This window comes from Macrosteles quadrilineatus, unplaced genomic scaffold (genome assembly GCF_028750875.1).
Source record: "Macrosteles quadrilineatus isolate MER2022 unplaced genomic scaffold, UCM_ALF_1.0 Scaffold_8__2_contigs__length_117827958, whole genome shotgun sequence".
NCBI classification, from domain to species: Eukaryota; Metazoa; Arthropoda; class Insecta; order Hemiptera; family Cicadellidae; genus Macrosteles; species Macrosteles quadrilineatus.
Window position 1 is genome coordinate 34067555 of NW_026542601.1, and position 25445 is coordinate 34092999.

Below are 25445 nucleotides of genomic sequence, written 5' to 3' on the forward strand. Positions count from 1 at the left end.
CATGTTTTATGATTAAATGAAACTTGTTGGATGTGTTTTTATCACTATTATAATTGTTTAAATTGTTTTTATTTTATGAACTATTAAACTAACTATTATATGAATAAGGATGTGCAAAAAAAAATAATTAGTTTGAAATTTCATTTGGTTTGTTATTTTGTTTATTTTATAGGGATTGGAGTCAGAAAAAGATGACATGCCCATTTTGCTAGGGAAATTTACATATCTGGACAATGGAAAGAGTCTGCAGTATTTTGATGCTTTGGTAAGTCAGCGTTTCCTTTTTTTATTTAAGTTATAGAACTGATTTGTCACTGATAATCAGACAAGTCATATGTTTTGCTTTAATTTTCAACTGTTATGCTATAATTAAGCCTGTGAAAGTCAAAGTGGTATATGTCAACTTAAAAAAAAAATTGAATTATTGGTACCATTGAGCAGGATTTTATCAAAAGTATCCATGGGCAAAGTGATACAAGTCAGATGACGTCAGAAACAGCTGTTACAGAGGTTTTTTTTTGCTATCAACGAATAAGTGTTTTCGTTGAGAGCAATAGTGGTGCAAGTTACGGAGTTAATACTGTTAATACTGTTCTATGAAATGGTTGTACTACTTTAGCAGTTACTATAACCAGAAGATCAAAGATAAGCAGAAGATCAAACCGATGGAAAGGCTTCAGAATAAAAGTACAAATTTAAGTTTTTGAACATTCCTATAACATGATACATATTGTAGCATTTTTCTATATTATTCTTAAATAAATCATAATAATTGTGTGACTTAGACCACAGAAAACGTACTACGATAACCCAGAATGCCAACCGCATGGTAAAAAGCATTAAGCGTTTTGAGAGAGCTTTGCCTGTCAATCCGTAGGCAGCGCCACCAGCGTTGCCATGCAATAGCATAGCAACGCTGGTGGCGCTGCCTACGGATTGACAGGCAAAGCTCTCTCAAAACACTTAATGCTTTTTACCATGCGGTTGGCATTCTGGGTTATAGTAGTACGTTTTCTGTGCTTAGACTTATAATTACTGTTTTCCTCATGTACCTGTTAAAAATCGTTAAAAGCCAAAGTGGTATAGGTCATTTACGTCACGTGTAACTACAGCTTCATTATTATTTATGATTCTTTGGGTATTTGATTCTTTATGATATTTGGGAAATTTTCTCAAAATACATTTCTTATCATCGAAACAAGATTACATTTGATTCGGGATTTTCTTGAGACTGGAATTTATTGATCCTCAGCAATTTTGCCACGTCGCAAGTGACAATCATGACGTCTCCACTCCACGATCGCAGGAGATGTCGCCGATATGGCGGGTAACAATGATTATTTCTCTGTGATTGCAAGATATGTGCAAAATGTTTCTGCGAACCCAGGAGACAATGATGATGTCTCTGTAATCGTGGAAGATGTTCACAATTGCACCACAATTAATTGTGGAAGCTATTCAAAAAGGTGCCATGTCCGCAAAACATGTTGACGATGGCTCTATGACCGTGAGGCATGTTGACGATAGCGCTGCAATGTGAACTATGGTCATGATGATCTTGTGATCGGTAATCATTACAAATTTAATGATTACGAAAGCTGATACTACTTTTCTACTGGTTACCACACTAGGCTTTAAAACTATAAAATGTCTTCAAAAATGCAGTGATGGTCAGTTTAAAAACCTATTTTTGGTTGGCTTGTGTAGTTTTTTAATAAAAAAATTGGTGTAAATACCTGCTTCTTGTAATCCAAATTGTTGCTGTTATGACGCAACTAGTTTCGACTTATCACGAAGTCATCTTCGGGCGTCCAGGGGATGTCAAATCACTTCATCAGAAGGTCGTCAATACACACATACGTTCATACACAAACATGGTCACGGTTACGAACACGAACACAGACACGAAACATTGAAACGAAAAAAGTACGATTTAACGAGTAACAGCTAAAAATGGTAACACCGGTGAGGATGATGTGTCACGACCGGATAGATGTAGCGTCTAGACTGCCGGTCAACGTGGTCGGTTGGCGCTGTGACGTCATTCCTTTGTCCCCATTCATCCCCGACTCTCTCTCAAGTACCTTAATATACCGAGCTGTGAAATTTGACAAACATAATATTTTAAATGACAAACTATCCTTCCAATCTAATTATATTTACGACACGGCCATAAGGTACTTGAGAGAGAGTCGGGGATGAATGGGGACAGCTGACTGATAACAAGAACAAAGGAATGACGTCACAGCGCCGACCGACCACGTTGACCGGCAGTCTAGACGCTACATCTATCTGGTCGTGACGCATCATCCTCACCGGTGTTACCATTTTTTTAGCTGTTACTCGTTAAATCATACTTTTTTCGTTTCAATGTTCGTGTCTGTGTTCGTGTAACTCGTAACCGTGACCATGTTCGTGTATGAACGTATGTGTGTATTGACGACCTTCTGATGAAGTGATTTGACATCCCCTGGACGCCCGAAGATGACTTCGTGATAAGTCGAAACTAGTTGCGTCATAACAGCAACAATTTGGATTACAAGAAGCAGGTATTCACACCAATTTTTATATTCAACGTAATCCGGAGGCTAACATCAACAATGAAATTTTTTAATTAGATTATACTGATGTTTCACTGATAAATTGCACCAAACATGAATATGGTTAGGCCTATCTGTGTAATTTTACTTACACGGATTGTTAGTTTTTATAGAACAGTATGACAAATAAAAAATAAAAATAGATTTTGTTTGTCATGATTGCTCTCTGCAAGGTTTTTAAAACAAACTGTAACCCAACACTTATTGTATTTTATTCTTCCTTTACAGGAGGTCGATCACTCGTTCAAGATGGTGGAGCTGGTGATCGAATCAAACCACGGCAGTTTGGAGTACACCTGCCTCTACAGGTTCAGAGTTCACGGCAGACCAATCAGCACACCCTGTATGTACCGTAGCTACTATAACAGTTGACACCAACTATTGTAACTGAACCAACCTCAACACCTAGATAGTGAGGTGTAGTTGAGCTTGTTTGATGATCAAGTACTCAGTTTTTACCACTAAAAGCTGTACATCAAAGAAATTTATAGGTATTATAGATTCAGTGTGACATAGGGTTGACACTGGGAGGTGTATTGCTTGTTAGTGATAAATAGTATTTATTCATTATTGAATATTCAAGTCAACCAAAATAATTGAAGAAGTGATGAGTTTTGCGATTTAAAGTTAGCTTTTGAGATGGGCACTTTTGGAGGTTTCATCTTCGTACAGTTAGTTTTTTTGGGTTAAACAGACATTAATTAGAACCCCTCATATCCGACCTAGTGACCGACCGACTACGGTACATTTTTCCTGTCTGGGGCGATAACACCAAGAAGGTTCGGTTAACTGAATGGCCTATCTCAGGTGTTGCCGTAATTGCGGCAGACGATCACCGCTTATTGACAAGACCGCAACATGTGCTCACGGGTGACAAATACGGTTATTACCAAGACCGCAAGATATGCTCGTACTGGTAGTTGTGTGCGGATAGTGAAATTTCAGTTCTGATCGGATTTGGTTCGGATAGTTAAGGCTCAGTTAGGTTGATTAGACGTTCGGATTAGAATATTTCCAGATTCGTATAGTTTGATGTTCAAGTACTTAATAAAATAATCAATATTAATGCTAAGAAGTTATAATTAGTATTTGCACATACGCAAATTACAATATGAATACTGCACACTTGGTTGGATATGAGGGATTCTACTGTAATGAAAAATATTTATTTTTTAATATTTATACATAAATAAATGTGTTTTGCAACTTGTCTAGGTATGTCTTGTTAGCAAATTTTCGCGTCACACTCTTGTTATTAAGTACAGTGGAACCCATTTTATTGAGCTACCCAAATCTTCTCACCTCTTCCACTGGCACAGACTTAAATCAGTACGAGTTAAATTTCTACGTTTAAGTATTGAGTTGTATAGCTCACTTCCCTATGTTTTGTGAAAGTTTTGTACTAGTTCGGGATTTGCTTTGTTGATTTAATTTAAGCCTAAGTGAGCCAGATAACTAATTTATTTGACTTAAAACTAAAATGTTATCCACAATATATTTATGAACATTATAAAGTAAAATAATCTTCAGTAAGTCTCACAGTAACAACTACTTTAGTGCCCACTCCAAGCAAAAAAAAACACCCGCTCAAAGATTAAGATTGTGTTTTAAAGAGTTTGAATTATTGAAACTGTACTTAAATCTGTTCTATGGTGCTATTTTGGTGCAATATTAATTCTATGAAAATCTTTGTTTACAACAATTCTTAACTTTTCTGTCACTTTTCCTCTTCCTTTAATAAAATATCTTGTACTAAAGCCGAGTTTACACTATGTAGCAGAGCTATATCACATATAGCTCTGCAATACGTGCATTTTGGTTGTAGCAGAGCTATATGTAGCTGACGGAGCTATATATAGCTAATTTTTATATAGCTCTTCAGCTATATAGTGTAAACCCGGCTTTATTGTTAAAACATATTCTACTATTCATGAAATTCTGTTTTACCATTTTATTTCTTATTTTATACTATTTAATTGGAAGCCTTAGGTATTCCAGTGCTATCTGCCGTTTCAAAATATGATTTAAACTTTCTTGTATTATAGTAAACACATATTATTATCTATTTTTTATTTTTTAAGAACATTTTAAGGCCAATTATAATCTTGTAATAGAATTCAGTCATGAAATCTTTATCTCAAAAATAATTGTAAACTATCAGTAAAATATCTGTTCCATATCACTTGACTTGAGAGACGCAGATAGTAATTGGAACACTTAACACTGTGCCATTTTTAGGACATCAAAATTTTGCTCAATATCGTAAATATGTCTTAAAAACTCAAGTGCTCTTCCTCAAGAAGTATTTCCAAGCTGTAGTCTTAATTTACTCTCTGTAATCAACCAAAACCTTTTTTCAACTCTGTCATCACTAACAATCCTAACAATTGTAATAACCCGATCGTCTCAATAACCTTTCTTATTCAACTAACCCGTTCATGTTTTGTTCCTCTTTTAAGTTTTTTAACCGGGAATGTTACAGAAATATTTGCTGATCGCTACAGACCAGGAAGACTGATTGAGCCTTTGATTGGTCGATTCTTTCGTTTTAGTCCAAGGATATCGACCGATCAGTTCCTTACAGACCTCATATGTTAAGTGTAGTGTAGGCATTTAAATTGGTTAAGTGTTGAGTAAAATTCAAACTGGTAGTGTAACTTAAAGTAGATTTTCCCACAAATTGTAAATATAAAATAAAATGTAACATCGTAACTTCCATCGGTTGTGCAATAAATAATGCATTGACGGTTTGCAACTTTTCCTAGTCGAAAGGTGAATAAAGGTGATTTCGGTTTTCTGTTTCCCCTTTGCCTTTGACCATCTTTAAGGTTTTTAACATATGCCCTGGCTCAATGAGATTGAATAATTGATTTTGAATACCAATAGTAGCTATTTTAATGAGCATTTGAAAGTGAGTTTTGAAACAAACAAGAAATTTCAAAATATTGGGAGAAAAATATTTTTTTTTTAGATACATAAATAAATTAATATTTAAACAATAGAATTTTGGTACCTATAGTAAATATTGAGCCACAGATGTTTTTCCCGGCTGAACAATGAAGAAAGAAGGTGAAAGTAATTAATTAGCTTTAGAGTGTCCTTTTGAAGTTTTGATTTTGAATTTGGATTTTTGGCTTGTTTGGATTTTTAATATTTATGTCTAGATTTTTATTTTGTATTTTATGGATTTTCAAAACCTTGCTTGTTTTGTCTGTGACTCGTATGATAGAATTTAACTCGGTTTTGTTTACGTGCATTAATAGCGTTAGGCATGGTACAATGTTACAAAATAGATTAAATAATTTATTGTAAATTATTTTTAGTTACCTTGTATTTAGTTTTAATATAAGCAATACTTAAATATTTTAAAATGTTTTTACAACTTTGTAAACTTTATACTTTTGTGTTATATTTCCATTTTTGAAAACATTCTCACTTTGGATTATATTTTTATTGCTTATATTTTAATCACTATATAAAAAAGGAAATTGTACCAAAGATGTATTCTTGTGTCATAATAGAATATTTAATGGTAAATAAATAGATTAATGTACATAATATTATCGGCAAGATTTTTGAATACTTTTATTGGGTCTTAAATATTTTAAGATTGTATTTACATTTTGTTATATTTTTTATTCTTCAATCTGATTGCGATTATATCTTGATCTATCAGAATTATATTCTGCTCTTAAACTTTGTTAGTTTGTAAGTATTAACTGTTATTCATATTATTTTAGTGTACACAGTGTTAAAGTACAAATATTGTTAAGCGTTGTTATTTGTGTTGTGTGCATCCATTTCTCAATTTTGATCCTTGTGGAAAACTTATTCAATAATTTGTTACCAGATAATAAAAATTGTATGAAAGTTAAGTACTTATTTGCATGAATTCCGGTTTCTAGAGTTATGTTTGATAGTTTTTTTTTCAAATTTATCAATAAGCTCAAATATTTGTTATATTCTGATTAATAATTTAATACTATGAAATGAAAACCTAAGCAAACCAGGATAATTATTGAATTTGTGTCTAAACGTTTTTTTTTTATCAACTTATTTAATACATCACATTGCATCCTTAGATGAGGAAGAATTTTGTCTGAGACAGGATCTGTAAATTGTTTAATCAGTAACAAGATCACAGTAGAGAAAAAAAACATAAAGTAACTATGAATTGTACTTCACATAAAATATCACATGATCTGCAGGGTAATAACTTGAAACTTATGAATAGTTAACCAAAAACATTTTATAATTCAAGATACAAAATTAATTAACCTCACCTTTCTCTGAAAATTTCCGTTGAAAGAGCACAAATATTCCACAACACATCATTATGTGTTCACCGTTTGCTTTTATTTATTGTTTTAGATCAAGATTTTCTGTGTTTGTAGGTTAAGTTTTTGAATTTTTTTGTTTTTTTCGTGTTTTCCCTGCATTTTTTGTTTCTTATGTTTGAATTAAGTTATTATGTGTTAGACTTTATAAAAAAAAAAAAAAATGTTTGTCAGGCAGACTGGTCCAAGAGAATGGAACAATTTACATAATAAATCTAAATCCTCTTTTAAAACCTTGATAATCGGTATTCGGTAAAATTTGTCCCTTGGTTTTCTGATATTGTTTAGTAATCCACCAGTTTGAAAATCATGTTGAATTCTAATAACTCTTGGCAAAATAATCTTTTGGCAAATTGAATCATAGTTCAGGACTTCCTTCGTATGTTCATATTTTTACAGAATTTTCAAATGTTTTACGAATTGGCTCACAAAAAGTTTTGCTTTTTTCACTCTCTGGTTTCATGTGACTAAACTAAACCAAATGTTTGTAATTTTTAGGACGTTTGTATATATTTACTTCAAACAACATACAGTGAAACCTCGATAACAAGTCCCTTTTGATAACAATATTGTCATTTTAAAATCCCATAGAATTCTAGAATTTATTTGCCCCTAATTACCTCGATAAGAAGTCAACCATGATAACAAGTCTTATTTTATTGTCCCCATGAGAGTCTTTTTGAGGTTCTCAGTAGTTTTTAAACATGTTTTGTCTTTTGTTGAATGCCTGAACAGATCATTAGTCATTAGTCATCATAATTAATCGTAAACATAGTTATCAAAAATCTTGAATAAAATAGTAAGTAACGCACTTGTGCCTTTAGGATACAAAATGATAAAATTTATCATTTTACATTTAATGTAAATAATGTACAAAATGTAGAGTGTAAAGTGCAATTTGGTTTGTCTTTTTATAAATTTTATTGTGAATCTTTATTCGTAGGATTTTGATTTTACCACCTGCTAAATGAGTTTTGTCATTAAAAAACATTGTGATCTGAAAATTGATTATTTTGTCCTTACTCCCTAAATATTTTTCATTCATTTTTATAGTTTGTGTACCAAGGTTTATGTTTTCTAAATGAACCATGACCTGAATGATTAAGAACTTTAGTTTAAAATGCTACTAATGGTGTTTAGAAGTCATCAACTGGGTTGTCAAAATACAGGGTGATTTAAAAAGAAATACAACTTTGTTGATAAAACTTAGCAATGTTTTTATTACAAAAATAATACAAGAATAATACAATAATTTGTACCTCGAAACTCGTAACTTAAGTAAATTCTAATTTTGAGTTTTGTCTTCTGACCAAACTCTCTGATCAATATACTCTCCATTGAAGGGAAATACCTTTTTTTTTTGCTGCAAGAGTTTAAAAGGGGCTTTTTTCATTAGTTATTTTATTTTGATTGATGGGAAAGGTAGTACAAATACTGTGTCTTTTACATGACTACACAATAGTTCAACCACACAGAGTTTAATCTGGGCTACATCGAAGCCATCAACACATAAGGTGATTTATGTCATTTGTACAGCGTTGGGAAATTCTAAACAAGATATTCCCGTACAACATGGTACCAATGGAAACATAAACAGTTTCCAGCTTTTTCCTCATACCTTCCTTGTTAACTTATTCAAATTAAGAGCATCAGTTGTACGAACAATCTTGAATTTAGCATTAGTTACCAAAGACCTCCCAGTGTTCTCTTTTTCTTCAGACAACCTATGGAACTGAACGACCTGTGCCACTCGCAGATATACTTCCTACTGCTTCTTTTTTGTTTCATATTTTCTTGGCTAGCATTGTATTATTACAGTATAAAACAAGGTGTTCCTAAACATTAATCGGGAACCTATATTGTTGCTATTTGTTTAAATTTATGATTGATGCATATAAAAATATATTGGCTTACTGTCCATCAATCTTATGTTTTTTAAGAATAAAAATACTTATATGTAAAACTTGTTGTATATTTTCTTGATAGAACAGTTCAGTTTGTGTGTTGATAGTTGCTTTATTGTCTTCTGTAGGGAGATAATACAAAATGCAGATGTTTTACGAACATATGCCGCTAATTAATGTTAATCACTGTGTAATGAAGCCGCATGTCCCATATTCGTACAATGTTCTAAACTAGTGATATAAGCAATTTGGGTGGTTCTTTTTGTATTGTTTTGATAGAAAAGTTAACATCATTGAGAATGAGGTAACTTAGTTAAGTGCTCAACTATGAATGGATTACTTATATTTTGGATCTGGTGAGTTTTTTTTTTCTTGTGACTTACTTTGATGTGTAGTTTTTTAATAACAGTTAAGTAATTAAGATGAATTTATTCCCTAATGAAATGATACTATGAAGCCTAGAGCCCTAAAATAGTGCAATCAACACTTTGAAGTTTTCAATGTTGCCATTTTAAGTCAGAAAATGGAGAACCCCTTTTGAAAGTTTTCATTGTGAATTAACCTTTCTGTAGGGTTTGGTTCCAGTTCAGTAAAAGTTGACCATCAGTTCATCATCAATATTATCCATAACAAAAATACAAAGGAATCAACAATATCATCTGAAATAGTATATTTCATCACTAGGGCGTAAAGTGACTTTCGACGTGAGCTCAAGTTTTATTATATTAAAGGCAAAACCTAGGTTGGAAAATTAGTGAGGGTTGAAAAGATACTTTTTTTGCAATCAACACTTTGAAGTTTTCAATGTTGCCATTTTAAGTCAGAAAATGGAGAACCCCTTTTGAAAGTTTTCATTGTGAATTAACCTTTCTGTAGTGTTTGGTTCCAGTTCAGTAAAAGTTGACCATCGCCAGTTCATCATCAATATTATCCATAACAAAAATACAAAGGAATCAACAATATCATCTGAAATAGTATATTTCATCACTAGGGCGTAAAGTGACTTTCAACGCGAGCTCAAGTTTTATTATATTAAAGGCAAAACCTAGGTTGGAAAATGAGTGAGGGTTGAAAAGATACGTTTTCCAGTGTGATGACCTATATTTTTTGTCATATTGCACTCGTGTTAGTGTACATTCTACTATCGATATGTCTAACTATTTACAATAAGGAAACAATATGCTACAATTGATACATCCTTTCGATACGTGTGATTATTTACAATCAAAATTTACAACTGAGTTGACAACAGCTGATTTTTACTTCCTAAAACGCTTTTTACTCCCTTGATATGGTACTTAAGACCTGCAACCATAGATTAAAAACGGATGCATTAAAAACAGCTGTTTTAACTTCATTATGACAAAAAAAATATTTTAACTAACATTCCAAAAGTTCTTAGTGACTAGAAAATTAATATAAGTGTAAAGCAAAATAGCGATTGGAAATTTGATCTATTTAAAATGAGGAAAAGAATTGTTTTTAAAGAAAATAGTCTAGTTCGTGTTTAATGCTAATCCATCCCAGACATATAGGTCATGCTTGCTTTGTCTGTGGAAACAGTCCCTAATGTCTAAGCCTTATACATATTGAAACTATGCTCCACTGTAACTGTCCAAGAATATTTGTCAGTCGTACTTTCGGCGCAAAATGCTTTCTATCTGGTAAGTACAGTTTAAAACACATATACTTCGCTCATATTCATTCACTTTTGTCTTTTAGTGTGTGCCTTAGTTAAACTACAATGGTAAATTTGGGTAAGGGATTAAATAAAAAAAAAAAAAACAAACTTAAAACAAAACTATTAGTGTAGTTATGGAACTAGACAACAATGCATCAACCATAAACAAATGTTAAAATGTAAAATTTTAGCAGTTTACAGATGAAGTTAAATGAAAAATTGCTCTATTTAAGAGGCAAACCTAGGACTTGCCAGTCAGCTACCACTTAACCTCTAAAACATAAATAAAACTTTTCACTTATATAAATAAAATGAAACGCCGCCAACACTCCATCACACCAACCACTGCCAGACACTCACATGCCTGCTGCATAAAATTATATATTTAATCCCTGCCCCAAACCTCACACGGTTTTCTATGCCTTTTATAAGGTCAGGAATAGAAATCCACATTCAAATTTTAAGGTTAAGAATGATTTATTGAAATAAAAACTGTTACAACTGTTAAACCGGGTGTTAAAACTGGTGAACTGGTGTAGATCAGGCCCGCAGTTTGTATATGTTGTGCTATGGGCCTGAGGGATGATTGCGCCCCTCTTCACCTACCTTTTGCAGGAATGTTTCTCTTCATAGCTCCCCAAACAAACCTAAAACCTCTTGTACCTCCATTTATGTATAAAAGCAGCCTTAGTGAAGCTAAAAAGAAAGAACCTCTACGAGTGCTTATGTCAGAAATAAACGGAAATCATCTGATAAATATTTTGGAATTTTACTATTGATAATGGAGTGTAGTTTACGGAAACAAAAGATATTAAATAAAAATGGAGCAGGTATTATATAGCCAATCTCACAATATTTGTAAGAAGTTCTAAATTTCTTATTTTTACTTGTCACTAACAGCTGACAAAAATTAATTGCTTTGAAAATATGCATTCATTTTTAGGACCCTTATATATTTGAGTTGGGGGTCGTCATTGGTTTTGTCCTTGGAGGGTCTTTTTGGCACAGAAGGAGTTTGTAAGAAAGATACCAAGTGAGTATTTATACTTAAGTATAGTTACATTTGATTAGAAAGTAATTTTAATATATTTTAGCGGCAGTTGCAAACACTAATATTTTCAAGTAGGCCTAACTAATTAACTAAGAAAACTCCAAGTTGAAGTTTTACTACCTTCTTGAATCTGAAATTTGTTTGAACATGAGTTTGATTTCTGGTGAATGTTAAGAGTGTCAATGTAAACTAATCGTTACTTTTTTATTTTAAGGTTCATTCAACAGGGTGGGCTTGAATCCTCAATTGTTGTAATACTAGTAGATAAGTAGTAGCTTAAAAATTTATTATTCTATTTGGTTGTACAGTAATAATTTTAAAGCTAGTCCTTAAATCAAGAAGTAGAAGGCATTAATGCACTAGTGTTATCGGACGTGCTTAAAAACCATCTTCTGGTGATGTACCTGTAATTGAGTATGTTTACATCTCACAAGTTTACATTTTCATGTTTACATCTCTAGTTATGTTATTCATCTCACAAAAATCATTGATAAAAAAAATTCTTAAAAAACCTTTCCGTTACTCAACAGACCAGCTTTTCCTTGACTTTCCAGTTCTAAACGTCAGACAGCTTTTCATAAGAACATTATTATTATTCATTAAATCCAATAAAGAACAAATATTTTCTGAGATTCACCATAGGTACCCTACAAGAAATCGTTTAAACTTTGGCTTCAGTTGCCCAAAATCTATCCTTACGACCACTAACAAAAATTCATTTTATATTGCTCACGTCCTGTACCGTAATCTTCCAACAAACATTATTGAGGCTGAGAGTTGCAGTGTTGCTGTTTATAAGCGGATGATCGGCGAGTGGCTCGCGCACATCGGGCGGGCTGCTGCAGAGGCTTTGATCCAGTCGGTCTATATTCCAAACGTCTGATATTGTCATGATTCAGTCATCGATCACATTTTTTATATTTATATATATTTTTTTTTTTATATATTTTACTTGTAAAACATTGTAATCTATATTGTTTCTGTGTGGGATTCAGCCCATTGTGTTGGAATAAATACAATGGGCTGAATCTTGTACAGGGTAGTGCGACGTTGTGTTTAATGTTAAAAAGTAATTCACCTCATTTTAGAATTAAAATTTTGTTAGCATTTAAAATACAGTTATTTAGTTTAGAGCTTAGATTTATTTAGTTTATGTGTTTAAAATAAAAAAGTGCAGTGACTCGAACAATTTTACAATACCCATAGACTGATGATACTGTTAACTCTTCCCCCGATCACGGATCAATAGTCTATTCGGGGGAATAATTCCTTTTACTTACTACAATGTATTGTAATATTGTTTTTATTTTATGGAATAAATAATTTTGACTTGACTTGACTTGACTTAATATTGTTGATGGTATAAATTAGTGCAGCAGATATAGAGTGTATGAGAGAAAATTTGTTTAATTAACTATTATCATAGATGAAACATACTCCCTTAGTATATTTCCCATCCTTATGGAACAGCTGAAGCCAATTTTATCGTTAGTTGTAGTTCTGTCCGATGCACTGTAAATGTTGTGTTACACAATTCTTGTTATTTCAGCCATTTAAATCTCCGTTTAACCAAATGAAACGATATAAAATAAAAAAACAAAATTTCGTCGACACTAGCCACCAGTGTCACCGGACATGAATTAGACACAAAAACCAAGCTTCAAATTTAACAATGGGATGGGAATTATACTTGTGTTGGTTTGTCTATGGTATTATTTTACTGGTGGTAAAAGTATTTGAAATCAACAAGTTTCTTTTACATTTAATTACAACTTGAAGTGATACAATTAATTGAGCCTGTCTTAGTAAAAAAATAAAAAATAAAATACATACACGGGAGCGAGCTGGTCTAGTGATAGAGCGTGAGGCATCGGTGCCTGAGGTCCAGGGTTCAAATCCCAACAATCACAATGGAATTTATCCATGTGATAATTCTGCAACTCTCTAGGACTAGCCTGAAGTAATGTTTAAAACAGTTCCGGACTAAAACTAGCATCTCAACCTACCCAACCCACCACAGGTTTCGTGAAACATTCTTTTACTTTTGATGTTAAGGAAGAAACTGTAATCTATAAAGAAATGTAATGACAAATTACAGAACAAACAATGCAGTTTTCAAGCACTTCACTAAGTAATAAAAAATAACTTCCAAATATGTCAAAAAGACAATAAAGTTCTCCTACCTTTCATTTTGACTGAATTATTTGAATTTTGTTGTCGGTAATTTCTTAGTATACAGTACTTGTTTGTTATGGTAATTCTGCTCTTACTATTGTAAAAAATAACAGCCCCTTGTGCTTTTCTTATCAAGCAAACCAAAAGATACAACTTACTTAAGCCTAAACGTATAACCTAGTCTTCGATATGAGTTTGTGTTGCTAACCCAGATGTTTTTTGTGTAAGCCAAATTTATTTGTAATATGTTTTGAAGATCGCCTGCATCAAACATATTATAATTTGTACACTAGTGTCTTTGTTACAAATTTAATAACTAATAACAAATAAATAATTTTTAGAGTTACAAAAAGCAAGCCTTCAAAAATCTACGTGACTCACACGGAGTTGAAGCAAGTAAAGTGTGGCTTCTTAGGTAGACATAACTGTCCAGAAGTTGTGACAAGTGGAAAATGGCTCCCCCAACCAGATGTGGTACGTAAAATCTTAAATAAATTTTGGTAGATAAAAGCATCAAATGTTCTGTATACTACTGTAACAAGCTGACGTAGGGACATACACCAACCCACCAGATATGAATTATACTTATTCACCCTTCCAATGACAAGTGAACGCTGAAAGGTATCTGGCCGTGCGATTTAATTTCTAGAACAACTCAGTCCAGAACACCTCCTCTCAGAACAACTAATTCCAATACACCTCATTCCAGAAAAACTCATTCAAAAACACCTCCTTCCACAAAATCTAAAGCAAGAAATAAACCCAACTTCAAGAACAAATTTACAGATTGGCTGCGAGAGAGACCTTCAGGAAATATAGAATACCTAAACATGACGTTTAAGTTCAATTTTCCTATTAATCATAAAAAGTAACAAACGAGTAACTTGTAAATGTTAATGGTAGTCTTCCACAATCAAAGTAAATTCTGTACCAAAATTCTTACCACTGTATTTGCCAAATCTACGACAATTCAATGGTAATCTACTGAAAATCAAAATTCAATAGCCAACCTGTATATAATTTATTGTAACACTTCTACTATTCCATGGAAGAAAAGTATATTGTCTACTTTTATTAAAATTTTCCTCCAGACATGGGAGGAGACGATAACGTCCGAGTACTGTTGTGATGGGTACTCTGAGAAGGAAGGGCGTTGTGAACCGGAATGTACTTCTGGATGTATCAACGGCATATGTAGACAACCCGACCACTGTATCTGTGTTGGTGGGTTCTTGAAGAAAGAGGGAACTCAGGTATGATTGGTATTCAGTATTGTCATTGACTATTGGATTGTGAAGTATACCTACTTACCTCATACTTGACCGAGACCGGCAGAGCCGGATAGGTTGCAAATATTTAACTATAAGACTTTTTAACGCCAAAAATTTTCCCAAAAACTTAGAAAAAATTATGTTTTAGGGTGGTGTATGAATTTGCCGTATCTTTATGTTTTTTGGAAATATTCTTGTAGGCTCTATTATGGCTTGAATTCTTTAAGGGCAGTGCAAAAGGCTCTTTCTTACTGATTTTTCATTGAAATGGGCAGGTGGTTGTAAATATTCAAGGCAAGAGTTGGGAACAAGTTTATGGTCTTTGGCAGCCAGCTGAAGGGTATGTCTAAGTCGGAGCAATATCTTGTACCATGGCTGTGAACAGTGTTCCTTGTTGTATTGGGAATTTATGTAGATTTAATTTCACATGAACAGCTGACATGAAAATCCCACCATTATTTACCTATATTGATCTATATGAAGCCAAGCTTTTACATGCCTGAGCTAGAAATATTAGGAAATAACAAACTTTTGCAATCCAACTATGTACTTTTTTAAATTCTACTAACATGTTATAGACAAATTTCTCTCATGAGGTCCAATAAGTAATCAGTACCGGGGGACCGAGCCTTGCTCGGTTAATTGGGTGTAATGGTTAATTGGGTATAATGGTTAATTGGGTGAGTTAATCATAAAACAATATCGCAAACAGACACATTTTATAATATTTGCAAAAAACATTTTCATTACAAACAAACCATAGACATTATTTGATCCCTGAAATAATAAACAACTTTGTAATGTTGTAGGTACTCTGTTATGCAATTGTAAACAAAAATAAGATACACTTTTATGATCTTGACTAAGTTTAAGTATTACTCCCATAGTATGTCCCCTCTAGTCATTGAAACCCGTCGACTTTTAAGCTCACCGATGACAGGCAGATAAAAATATGATACAAAATAAATTATATTAGTTTCAAATGCTTGTGACAACGATTTTCCACTTTTGCGCTACTACATCTAAAGAAATTGAGATTCTGTCTCTTTTTTCATAGGGATTTAGCATACGGTAATAGTTTTATGCCAATTAAAACCCCCAGATGTAATTAAATTACCTGGAATATTGTTATAATGATATAATAAAATCTATTTCTGCTCCTGTAATTTTCCGATCTAAAATCTCTTCTAAAGTCCAGTGCAAGACTTTTAATTACCAAATTAGTATTTTACCAACACTCACAGTTCCCTGGGGTAGCCTCTGATCCACCAATAAATTTGTTACGTCCAAAATTATCTATTCTTAAAATTACAACCATATTTTCCCCTTAGTGTTTGAATACATTTAGTTAGAACATGTACAAACAATCAAATCTTGAGTGTAATCTTTGCTTAATAAAAATAACCAATGTTTTTCCCTTTGTACTGTATTTTTTAATTTGCTAGTATACTGTGGATAGCTTGCTAAGCGAATGCTACAGGTGATTTGTTTACTTTTTCCTTGTAATTTATTTCAACCAACATAGTTACTTGCCAACCCATAAGACCAATGTAAAATTTTTACATTTCCAAATGAGTTGTGTAGCGAAATACCAATTTTCCTCAGGTAGTGGTTGTTGTCATTCATGTTTTTAGGGGGTCAAATCTTTCCGCTGGATTTTGAGATATATATTACAGACAGACAGACAGACGGACAGACAGACAAACAGACAAACAGACATTGGTCATATTATAGAATAGGATTTTCTTTTTGGGACCTAATTGTTGATTTAATATATCAATAACTTATTTATTAAATCATGTGATTTGAAGAAAATTTTTGGAAAAGTCAGGAATTAATCTACTGAACAAAAAATAAGAATAGCATATCTATAATTTTTATATTTTGAACCATTTATAATATAGTAAACCGCATTACTAGATTTGGCGCATTATTGGAATTTTTGCATTATGCGAAAATTGGTTATAAATTACTCCATAGAATAAACATATGGTTGTAAATAAACCCATAGGTTTCTATAATGGTTTTGCCTTAGTGGTAGGGGCTAGGGGTGCTAATAATGTATTACTACTGTATTAAGGTTTATTTTTAACTTTACCTGAAGGTAATAATTCAATATTTTCCAGGAATGTGAACCTTATTGTTCCACACCGTGTGGGCAGAATCAGTTTTGCTCCAGGCCAAATGAATGTTCTTGCAACAGCGGTTTTGAGCCTGACAAAGATGATCCGTCAAAATGCGATCCCTCCACAGCACTATGCAGTGTTCCCTGCAATAATGGTTACTGTCCTGAACCTACAGTCTGTCTTTGCCAAGAAGGTTATTTCTTCCATAGCTACGAGGAACAGAAACAATCTCGATGCGACCCGATCTGCTCCAAAGACTGTGTCAATGCAGAATGCACCGCTCCTGGCCAGTGTACTTGCCTCAAGGGATATTCAAGAGTGGACGAGACCGTTTGTGCTGAAAATGTTTGTGAGAAACCTTGTGTCAACGGTTATTGTAGTGACGAGAAGAAGTGCGAGTGCAAAGAAGGTTACAAACATGGCGAGAAAGATCCCTTCATGTGCGAGCCGATTTGCTCCAAGCCTTGTGAAAATGGCATATGCATTAATCCTGAGGAGTGCACTTGCCTGACCAATTATGCCATTAGCGAGGAAGATCATTATGTATGTAAACCTGTTTGCAAAAACGGTTGTGCCAACGGAGTTTGTACCTTGCCTGACGAGTGCACTTGCAATAACGGTTACAAAAAAGATAAAGAAAATAATTGTGAACCAGTGTGTGAGGAGGTTTGTGTGAACGGGTTTTGTTCCGCTCCAAATACTTGCTCTTGTCTGGAGGGCTACGAAAAAGATGTTTCAAAACCGTTGAGTTGTCGACCAATTTGTTCTAAGCCGTGTTTAAATGCAACCTGCTCTGCTCCTGAAACTTGCACTTGTTATAGTGGCTATGAAAAAGTTCCCAATGACGATTTCCGTTGCCTCCCAATCTGCCATGAGAAATGTGTGAATGCTGAATGCTCAGACCCGGAAGTCTGTTCTTGCTTGGTAGGATTTGTAAAAGACATAGATCAACCTAATGTTTGTGTCCCATTTTGTTCAAAAGGATGCAAAAATGGACACTGTGCAGCTTCTGAGACTTGTTTGTGTAACTCTGGATTTAAAATCAATGAAAAAGATCCAAGTGTCTGCGACCCAGAATGCTCGGCAGAATGTGTCAATGGGTTTTGCTCTGCTCCTGGAGTGTGCACTTGCAATGAAGGCTACCAAACAAATGACAATGCAAAGAACAAGTGTCAACCAGTCTGCAAACAGGAGTGCCAACACGGAACCTGCTCAGCCCCTGATAAGTGCTCCTGCAATGTCGGCTACAAAGAGACTAACAACCCGTTTGTCTGCAGTCCTCACTGTACAAAAGCTTGCATCAATGGAGCCTGCACTTCACCAAATCTGTGTGAGTGCTTTCCTAACTACCGTAAAGACAAAGACGAGCCTCACATATGCCAAGCTGTTTGCGAAGATGAATGTGTCAACGGGTATTGCAAGTCAAAGGACGTTTGTGAATGCAGAGAAGGATTTGTCGCCACAGACAATCCAAATTTTTGCGAACCTATGTGCTCTTCTTGCACTAATGGAGTTTGTGAATCTCCAGAAAACTGTAAATGTAAAGACGGCTATGAAAACCCACCTGATAGACGGGACATTTGTGTGCCTGTGTGTGAGGAGAAATGTGACGATGGTGAATGTGTGGAGCCAAATGTTTGTGGTTGCTCGAGAGGTTATGAAAAGAAAGATGGCTTTTGCCAGCCTCATTGTTCAGGATGTGAACACGGTGATTGCATGGCCCCTGGCAAGTGTCATTGTCATCCGGGATACAAGGGGAATAAGGAAACTGGGGGGTGTGAAGCGGTTTGTGACATTGAGTGTGTAAACGGGGCCTGCTCAGCACCGAACGAATGCTCTTGCCTTTGGGGCTTTGATCTATCAGATGAAGACAATAAATGTGATAAAAGTTTAGATGACGATATATACTCCTGTTTCTTCCAAGGTAACTTTCTGTCGAGGAAGAAGTCAGAAATATGCTTTACTCAGGAGCTTGAACTGAAACTGACAGATTTGGACGAGTGTCTATTTTTAACATCCATCGTCTTGAAATATCTTCAGGACTCTTCTAACTATGAAGTGACTTTTAATTGCATACTAAATTACTTTAGCAAAGATGAAAAGGACCGAACACTCCTTCTGGATTGTTCAACAGAAAAAGTTGTAGATGTCCTAGACGAAAATGACAAGTCTGGTAATGATTTGACTGGGACAAAGTGGATTGACGATGATGGATTCGACGATGAAGATGATGCAGTAGGCAAGTATTTTGAAGATAACTCAAATCACACAGAAAACTTAAACAATGAATCAACTGAAAGAGAAACAGCGTTTAAAGGAGATGTGAAACCTGTTGGGAAAATAGCTCCCAAAATCTATTTGCCTCCTTTGTTGCCCACTTTTATCATTCAGCCGGCCAAATCAGCAGCAGAATCCCAAAAACCACAATCAGCAAAAGAGAAAGAGGGCAGAAGCATACAGGACTTGCTACAGACACCGAGCCCCATCGTTGAGGAACTAGATAAAATCAAACCAGACGTACTACAAAACACAAGGTTAGGAATAATACCAGCCATTAAAACTGCCATATTTGAGATAAAGAAAGACATGAAAAATTTACGGAAAGAGATCAAAGAAATTGAAATGAGAGAGAAGGAAGATAAGGAAGCAGACAGGATTGCTAAATTAAAAGGGAAGAATAAAAAGGAAAGGGAAGAGGATGAAAGTGAAAGCGAAAGTGAAAGTGGAAGTGATGATTCAAAGAAAAATCTATCTGCCAAGTTGGATGATTCTGAAAAGGAGTTTACACTTCATATACATAATGTACCAAGAAATACTACTCAGTTTCCTGTGGTAACCAAACTAAGCCACCTGCCATTCATAATGAAACAGAAGATTACAGATGCGTTTTTCGAAGACCTAACAGATGCTGAACTACTTTCAGAGTGGTGTCTCTGTGTAAAAAATGACAAGTGAGTATGCAAATTTTTTAAATTAGTTTTTAAAAACTTAAAATTAGTGTGTAATAGGATTATTTGTTGTTTCTTCAAATTCTTTGTCTTTATTAGTGGCGGCTCCAAGGAGGGAGGCTATAGCCTCCCGGGTTGGATCCTGGAAAAATGAATTTAAATATATTTTGTCCTAAATGGAAGTTTTTGAGAAAGTTCTAGACATTAAAAATGGCATTAGAAAGCCACCAAAATGGCTTTAAAAATGTCAAATTTTGCTCAAATATGCCCTTCTTTTTGGTAGCCTTTCCATTGACTAGGTCCTAATACTGCCACTATGGCTTTTACTTTGTAGTTCAAACCATTATTTAAGAATAGAATAAGTTTGATTAGTTTTATTACTCACAATAATTAAATATTTCAGTTTTTAAATAGTAGGATTCAATCAAATAATTACAGAAGTTGCAATGAAAGAAAATTTTAAAATACACCTTGAACATGAAACTGAAGTAGTAATAGGAGCCAAGATAGTTTAAAACAAGACAATTGTATAAGCATATGGAATATTATGCAGTAAAATTTAACTGTGAAAATTAATAAAATGTGATTTTTTTTAGCTCAATGTGTTTGGATGGAAAACGTTTCAAAATGAATCTTTGTCCTTGCAAGACCAAACCAACACTCCCATCTGGTAAGTACAAGCATATGAGTAAACTATAATCATACTAGCAGATTACCCGTCCTTCGTACGGGGTTGATTGCAGTTATATTTAAGCTTTGCGTTACCTATATGTTAATCGGTAATGTGAGCTATCATCATGTCAAATTTCAGCCCAATCCGTCTAGCGGTTTATGTGTGATTTAACTTCAAACAAACAAACAATCAAACAAACAAACAATAACAAACAAACAACACACAAACTTTCACAATTATAATATTAGTAAGATTGCAACAAAGTTTTAAAGAACAGCAAAAAAAATATTGATTAGAAAAACTGATCATGGTTTGAAAACTGTTTTTTGGAAGCTATAAACATTTGGCTGTGTTAAAATAACCCTGGTTGGCTTATAGTTTGAATTTGAAGTTTATGTGTACAAATTACGATGCAGTAAATCCGGCCCGAATACTTTAATACTTTTCATTGAAATGGCGACCATATAACCATAGACAACGTGCTCTGGCTTACAGAGACCCACTCTACCTTTCCTTTCAAGTGCCTCGGCTGCCCAGTTCATGCTGTCATCATCACAACAGTTCCTGTAGGACTTTGACATTGTAGAACCTTTTGTTATCACTTCTTATTTAATAGATAAGAAACTACTTACTTTAGCCAGAAGGTGTGTCAAATGTAGTTATTGTTCATGCTGTACATGTTTTGAGATTCTTACAGCTCTTCTTCGCTAGCATTCTTGCATTTGAGATATATCACATCGAGCGATGTTTTCAAGTATTTACAGACACTTATATACACACAAACAGAAATAAACATTGAACGTTTTGCAATTTCCAGTAATTATGAAGTAATTTGCAAATGCACGAGCGGGTGACATTTGTAGGCCTACCGAGGAACAGGGGAGAGTGACGTCACAGTATCACCTGACTGGCGTTTCTTATTTCCTGTTTTGTTTCAATTTGGTCTAAAAAATGTATCATAATCGGCCGACACAGCTTTTAAATTAATCCAACAAGGTAATTACTCTCTTGGCATACATAAACAATGTGGAAACCATGAAACAAACTAAAAGATGACTTCACATGAAAAACATTGCTGTTAATTTTAATAATTTGATTTTAAAATTACTTAGCTTTCTTTACTTCTCTGCTTTACAAATATTGTTCTATATTGTTTGTTTGAATATTTTCAGTAGTAGGGGTGGCAGCAATGCAATTAGTCTATTGGACTATTGCCATTGTGTTGGCAGTACTGCAAATTTTCATCATTGTATTCTTGGTGCGGCATTGTCGCAAATGGAGCAGAAGAAGAAAAGTTGCTGGTATTAGAGGTTCGTAAGAAACAAACACTAAAACAAGATTTTTTACCAGTGGTTCTTTTGATTAAAAAAATAAGTCAGGTTTTGACTGTAAGAATCCAATTTTAAATAGTATAATTTGATAATTTATGATCTTAAAAACCATTTTGAAAACCATGCTGATAAATGTAATCATACCTAGTTTTGGTGTGTTGTATTCTTTTTGATATATTGCATATCATAATAAAGCTTAGCGCCTAGGAATAATTGTGAAATTTGGATCTTAGTAGAGATATCTGAATTTGCAAGAAAACTATAGGGTGTTCAAAATAAGAAAACATTTTCCACATATCTTAAAACAAAACGAAAAATTGATCCGACCGAAGTGTTTGTATTAAAAAGAACTTTGTTGTATGGTGTATTATACGACAAGTGTGCATTTGGCAATTGTGAGATACGAATAAGTGAACCTCTGGATTTTGTACATCCTGTATTCAAAAAACAGTTAAAATATTTTTACTTTTCTCCTTTGGGAGGGGGGGGTTTAATTTATTTAATCATTGTAGGACCCTCAGTTTGTTCACCCTGTGTATTTGATAGACAGTGTAATGATATAATAAGAGAATACAGGGCTATGGTTGGTTATATATCCTCTTGATTTGCTTTTTCTCTTAAATCAAAATAGAAGAGGACATAGTAGATTAACATAAACATTTCATTATTTTAAACTTTAACTGGTTCAACTAAACAATTTTACATATTTTTTTCAGATCTTCAAGGGAAGAACATGACTACAAACTCAAGCACCAGTAGTTTGCAAGTTCGTGTTAGTCTAGACAATGAAAACGCCTCAAACCCTACAGAGAATGTCGAGTCCAGTTCCAAACTTTAAAGTTTGTTTTACAAAATATTGCTACTAACTAATTATTTAAGTATATTAATATTTATAATTTTTGTCTGTTGAAAGTATTTTCTACAGTTCCTTTCGTCCTTGAAACTTTTCAGTGTAAAGCTGTATGTGTGATGTTATGATCAGTTCAATCAGAAATCACCATAAGAGTTCCTGAAAATGCGGACTTTGTAAGGACACAAAATATCAGGTAAATTGTATTTCATTATAAACAACAGAGGAATTTATCCACTTGATTTCTATGAGTATAATGAGTTATGTCCGTAGTATCTAGCTCCTTCCTGTGATGATTAAATTACGAGTTTGATTTGGGAAGCAAGATGATTGATAAAACAATCATCAAAATATGTATAATAAATGAAATTGGGTTTAGGTAACTCTAAAGACTTGAAGTAAATTCTGGATTCAATTGTCATTTTACAATGGCAAGAAATCATTTTCCTCTAGGTACCTACTACAGGGACAGTGTCACAGCTATACATTTTAGGGAAAAATATTGGGGTGCCAAAATTTAAACAAAAAAATTGAAATATACCAGAAGAGTTAACTACCATAGTGTAAACAGGTTGGAAACCTTAAACCCTGGTCATAGTTTATTATATATAATGAATTTTCATTTTAACGACAGTTTTTGAATAGTAGTAGAAGTAGTCAGGATTTTTATCGTCCTAACAAAAGCATTTAAAAATTAGAAGAGCCTTAATACACCATAAAATGTCAAAAATAAGACCAAATATCCCTTCCGATAGTACTATCCCTTAACTCGCTGGAGCCTCTGCCTCCAGGCCCCTCTTTTTTGAGCCGCCATGGGAAATTGCCTCGGGGGACAGGTAGCCTATAGTGATTGATGTCCCTTATAATTTTGTTAAAACATTACCTTGTAATTTTATGTATGCTGAGCAGAACAGTTTTCGTGCATTTCCTCAATTTAAGTTTAGTTTTGATTACAGTATAATATTTCAAAATTCCATGAGTAATTAGCTTTTTCTATCTTGTAACAAAAATAAAATTACACAACGAGTAAACAAATAAAAAGTTGTTCTTAGGATAAACCTATAAACCACAAAGAAACATGATAAAGGCTCAAAACATCAAATCCAAAATAATGTATCTAAATATTTCAATATCTATGTTCATTACAGTTAGGTTCTACCTGGATCTACATAATAATAATGTTACTAATAGTCAATGCTATAACGTTGTTTTTCAATTCAGTAGAATTGATTACCAGCCAAAACAATTAACCACAATTTAATCTTGTTTGGGTTCAAATTGGTTATTTTGTAATGGAGACCAACCCTTTTCTAATCTCCTAAAAGCCACTGATTTAAATGATTAGTAAGCAACACAACAGATCAATTAAGATATCTAATTATGTGGTCAAACCTCAAAATAGGGTGTGACAGGAAATATGCTATTAAAGGAAAAGGGGGAGAAATTGATGAGTTGGATGCCTGTAATTATTCATATTTTGAATGATTGAGAATTTAAATTATTTTAGGTTTGTGCTTGTAAAAGTGTTTTCAAAATATCATAGGTTATTTTTTGTACTACATTTTGTCACTCTTCTTGGCACACACTGACACATTTTAAACGCTGAGAATCTATCCTGTTTACTCGTTTGTTATTCATACTAATTGACTTTTTACACTTAGTTTCTTAAAATCAAATTGATGTTACCGATGGGATAATTTTTTTAAATGTTACAATGCTAGTGTTGGGATAGAAATTTAAATATGTACTACAATATTCCATATTATTGTGAATATTTGTTTAATTACCCTTTTAAAACCATAAGCTAATACTCACTGATTTGTCAAAGTTAAAATTTGATTTAACCTTATATGCTAATCGAGGTTCGTTTTTGAAGTAGCATTATGCACTTAAACAATAAGGTAATAATTATAACTATATATATAGGTATATATTAAATCTTGGTCTTCGGGGTTCAGCCGTGTCATTTGGTTACGCACACTATGTACAGAAACTAACAAAATTTCAGGCATATAACTGTTAGCCATCTTCAGGGCGAGCGAGCACTAGCATCTTAGTCACAGAACTCAACTGGCACGAGTGGGCCGGCAGGCTTGTACTAATAGCTATAGTACGAGTAATAGCTATCTTATTTATCGTTTTTTTTTCAAGCTTTTACCAACTAACATTGAATTCCATCTAAATGTTGATGTGATTCCAACAATTACAAAATATACCACCGGTCTTGTAAAATCAAATATTTTCCACAAAAAAGTAATTGATAACTCTTTTACATTTTCTTTGAAATCATAGACTAACAGTTAAATAATAAACTATTCACTATTTTGAGAGTAAAACTTGACAAAAAAAAAAAAAACAATAAGCTGTAGCAAACGTTATTTATTTACCTTAAAACAGGTTGTTACAAACATAAAAAATCATATAACAAACTATTAAAACAACAAGAAATAAATAAATAAGGTTAAAAATAAAAACAATCATTATGTTTCATACACTTA

The 25445-nt window shown here is 33.5% G+C and overlaps 2 protein-coding genes across 6 annotated transcripts in view; both read left to right on the forward strand.

Moving 5' to 3' along the window:
* The window catches only part of LOC128999399 (uncharacterized), a 71997-nt gene extending 64065 nt beyond the window's left edge, over positions 1 to 7932 (forward strand). For all 4 annotated transcript variants that reach the window (XM_054425888.1, XM_054425889.1, XM_054425892.1 and 1 more), the window contains 3 exons: positions 173 to 265; positions 2829 to 2943; positions 5083 to 7932. In XM_054425888.1, coding sequence (XP_054281863.1) covers positions 173 to 265; positions 2829 to 2943; positions 5083 to 5084 — 210 coding nt within the window. In that variant the 3' untranslated portion in view covers positions 5085 to 7932. The remainder of the gene's footprint in view (positions 1 to 172; positions 266 to 2828; positions 2944 to 5082) is intronic.
* Positions 7933 to 9070: 1138 nt separating this feature from the next.
* LOC129001637 (cell death abnormality protein 1-like) lies at positions 9071 to 22993 on the forward strand. Of its 2 annotated transcripts, none has more exons than XM_054429004.1 (8): positions 9071 to 9197; positions 11466 to 11555; positions 14090 to 14222; positions 14840 to 15001; positions 17146 to 20096; positions 20690 to 20763; positions 21939 to 22076; positions 22814 to 22993. In XM_054429004.1, the coding sequence occupies exons 1-8, from the start codon at positions 9169 to 9171 to the stop codon at positions 22933 to 22935; spliced, it is 3699 nt and encodes a 1232-aa protein (XP_054284979.1). In that variant the 5' UTR covers positions 9071 to 9168; the 3' UTR covers positions 22936 to 22993. The 2 variants fall into 2 exon arrangements, with proteins under 2 accessions (XP_054284979.1, XP_054284980.1); XM_054429005.1 differs by having other exon boundaries at positions 21942 to 22076.
* The last annotated feature ends 2452 nt before the right edge of the window (positions 22994 to 25445 follow it).

Coding starts and splice junctions, on each gene's coding strand:
- LOC129001637 (XM_054429004.1), top strand. CDS start 9,169: ATGAATGGATTACTTATATTTTGGATCTG. Junction 14,223..14,839: donor GGCTCCCCCAACCAGATGTG/GTACGTAAAATC, acceptor ATTTTCCTCCAG/ACATGGGAGGAGACGATAAC. Junction 20,764..21,938: donor CAAACCAACACTCCCATCTG/GTAAGTACAAGC, acceptor GAATATTTTCAG/TAGTAGGGGTGGCAGCAATG.